This window comes from Triticum dicoccoides, unplaced genomic scaffold (genome assembly GCF_002162155.2).
Source record: "Triticum dicoccoides isolate Atlit2015 ecotype Zavitan unplaced genomic scaffold, WEW_v2.0 scaffold127619, whole genome shotgun sequence".
NCBI classification, from domain to species: Eukaryota; Viridiplantae; Streptophyta; class Magnoliopsida; order Poales; family Poaceae; genus Triticum; species Triticum dicoccoides.
Window position 1 is genome coordinate 1 of NW_021189656.1, and position 1981 is coordinate 1981.

The window sequence follows — 1981 nt, forward strand, 5'->3', positions numbered from 1 at the left end:
TGAGATGGAGTGTGGCAAGCCAGCCATGGAGGAGGAGGGGGTCCAGAGGATCACCGGCTCCACACCAATTTCGGAGATTGATGCTGAGGCAGTGATGGAGGCAGATGCCCAAGATACCGATGTATCAGAGAAACCTGATCCCATTCCCACCAACACAACGGCAAAAGTGTCCATAAACGGTGATGGCCATGATCGAGCTGACACTGATTGTGTTGATGACGATGAGGTAGACAGAGGCAAATCAGAGGCACAATTAGCCAAGGAGAAGAGGGTGATGTCTACCGAGGAGCTCAAGTTTGAGTCCTTCCGTCGTGGCTGGGAGACTGCGTTTAGCCGACGCAGCGGCCACTTCCTTAACAAGAGTGAGTAGTAATTAACCATGCGGCTTTGTTTTCTCATTCTTGGTTAATTTAATTAGTTTACCTTCGACGGTTGTCCTTCCTTCCTTAACAAGGGAATAGGGGATTTACTCTGCTGCTTATCTAGCACGTATCTGTTCATGTTAGATTTCTGACAGCCGATTTACTTGGGTGCAGCGACAGTGAGTTCCATGCAGTTTACACACTTGGCACCTGGGCGCATCCCATGCGGCGCTGGCATAGAACCTGCCGTGCAGATCTTCTCTGTCAAGCTTACAGAGGTGAAAGGCGGCTTCAAATTTCCATTGTCCGTGTATGGTGTGGTCGCTGCCCGTGATGGCGTGGATTACAACCGCAACCTTCTCTTCTTTTGCGATAGGAGCAACTCCCAAAAACTTACTCAAAATGTACGGTTGCTGGTATATTAATTTGCTCTCCATTTTTTTTTTGGGGATCTTCTTGCCTGTCTGCCTGCGTCCTCCCTTGTTGATTATTAATTAATGCTGTGGCTGATATGGTGATGCTTTTGCATGCAGGATCCTTATCTGCGCCTGATCGGCCCGTCTCGTGCTGTTTTCTTTGAGGACTATGTTAATTATGAGGTCCAGCTTATGGTGAAAGGCAGTGTCAAGTCTCGGGACAGGCCGTTGATCACAGATACATACCGCCAAATCCAATGCCGTATTGGTGTATCCACCATCTGCTTTCAGAACTGCTTCTGCACGATGGAGTTACGCTTGGAGCGATTTCTAGGTTCGGTCCAGGCCACCATCTTTGGCGTACGCGTCGTCAAAGACAATGGGGCGTGGCCTTTTGGACATGGTGTTCGGGTTGCTTGCTCCCCAGCATCACGGGAACTTATGGAGGACAGTGATGGTGAATTCAAGTATGTTGCTCAGCCTTCGTCTGGGGAAATCTTGCTGCTTGATTCAAAAGATGGAAGAAGACCTGCGGATTCAGATGGATACCTTTATCTGTCAAGGCAAGTTGTTTCTGTAGAACCAAGCGGACAGCTGGAAGTTGAAATACAGGCCTATGCACCACCCGGCGTTCTCCCTGCAAAAGCTCAGGTCTGCTTCGAAGCCCAAGAATGCAACATAGATCGTGGTCGGTGTTGCCTCCTCGGTGCCGAGGTGGAGATCTGTGTTGCTTGGTCCCGTCTTGCTTCGGACATGGAGATGCTTGCGGTTGTTGACAGGGATTTTCAAAGGGACGAACCAGAGATTGCGTTCACACAAGTGGGGCTGAATGGAGAGCCTGACACGGAACGAATCTTTTAAGAACTGCTTGGTATTAGCTTGTTGAAGTACCTATAGTAGTATTTCTGCATCGTGTTTGCTTATATATGTAAGGTGTCCAACTATGCCTTATGCTATGCATCTGCATCGGATTAGCTATATATATAACCTGTCCAACTATGACTGATGCACCAGGCACCTGTTTGTTTGGTTGTGTATTGACTGTGACTTCTAATATGCTGTTTGAAAGCATTTCTGTGTTGATTGATCTGCTATGGTCTGTTCTCTGATTAATTACTACTCCCTCCGTTCCTAAATAGATGACTCAACTTTGTACTATTTTAATACAAAGTTGAGTCATCTATTTAGGAACGGAGGGAGTAT

At 47.5% G+C, this 1981-nt stretch overlaps 1 protein-coding gene across 1 annotated transcript; it reads left to right on the plus strand.

The window, feature by feature from the left end:
- Positions 1–6: 6 nt before the first annotated feature.
- On the plus strand, positions 7–1867 carry LOC119343438. Its single transcript, XM_037614382.1, has 3 exons — positions 7–362; positions 537–766; positions 896–1867. The coding sequence occupies exons 1-3, from the start codon at positions 26–28 to the stop codon at positions 1637–1639; spliced, it is 1311 nt and encodes a 436-aa protein (XP_037470279.1). The 5' UTR covers positions 7–25; the 3' UTR covers positions 1640–1867.
- Positions 1868–1981: the final 114 nt, after the last annotated feature.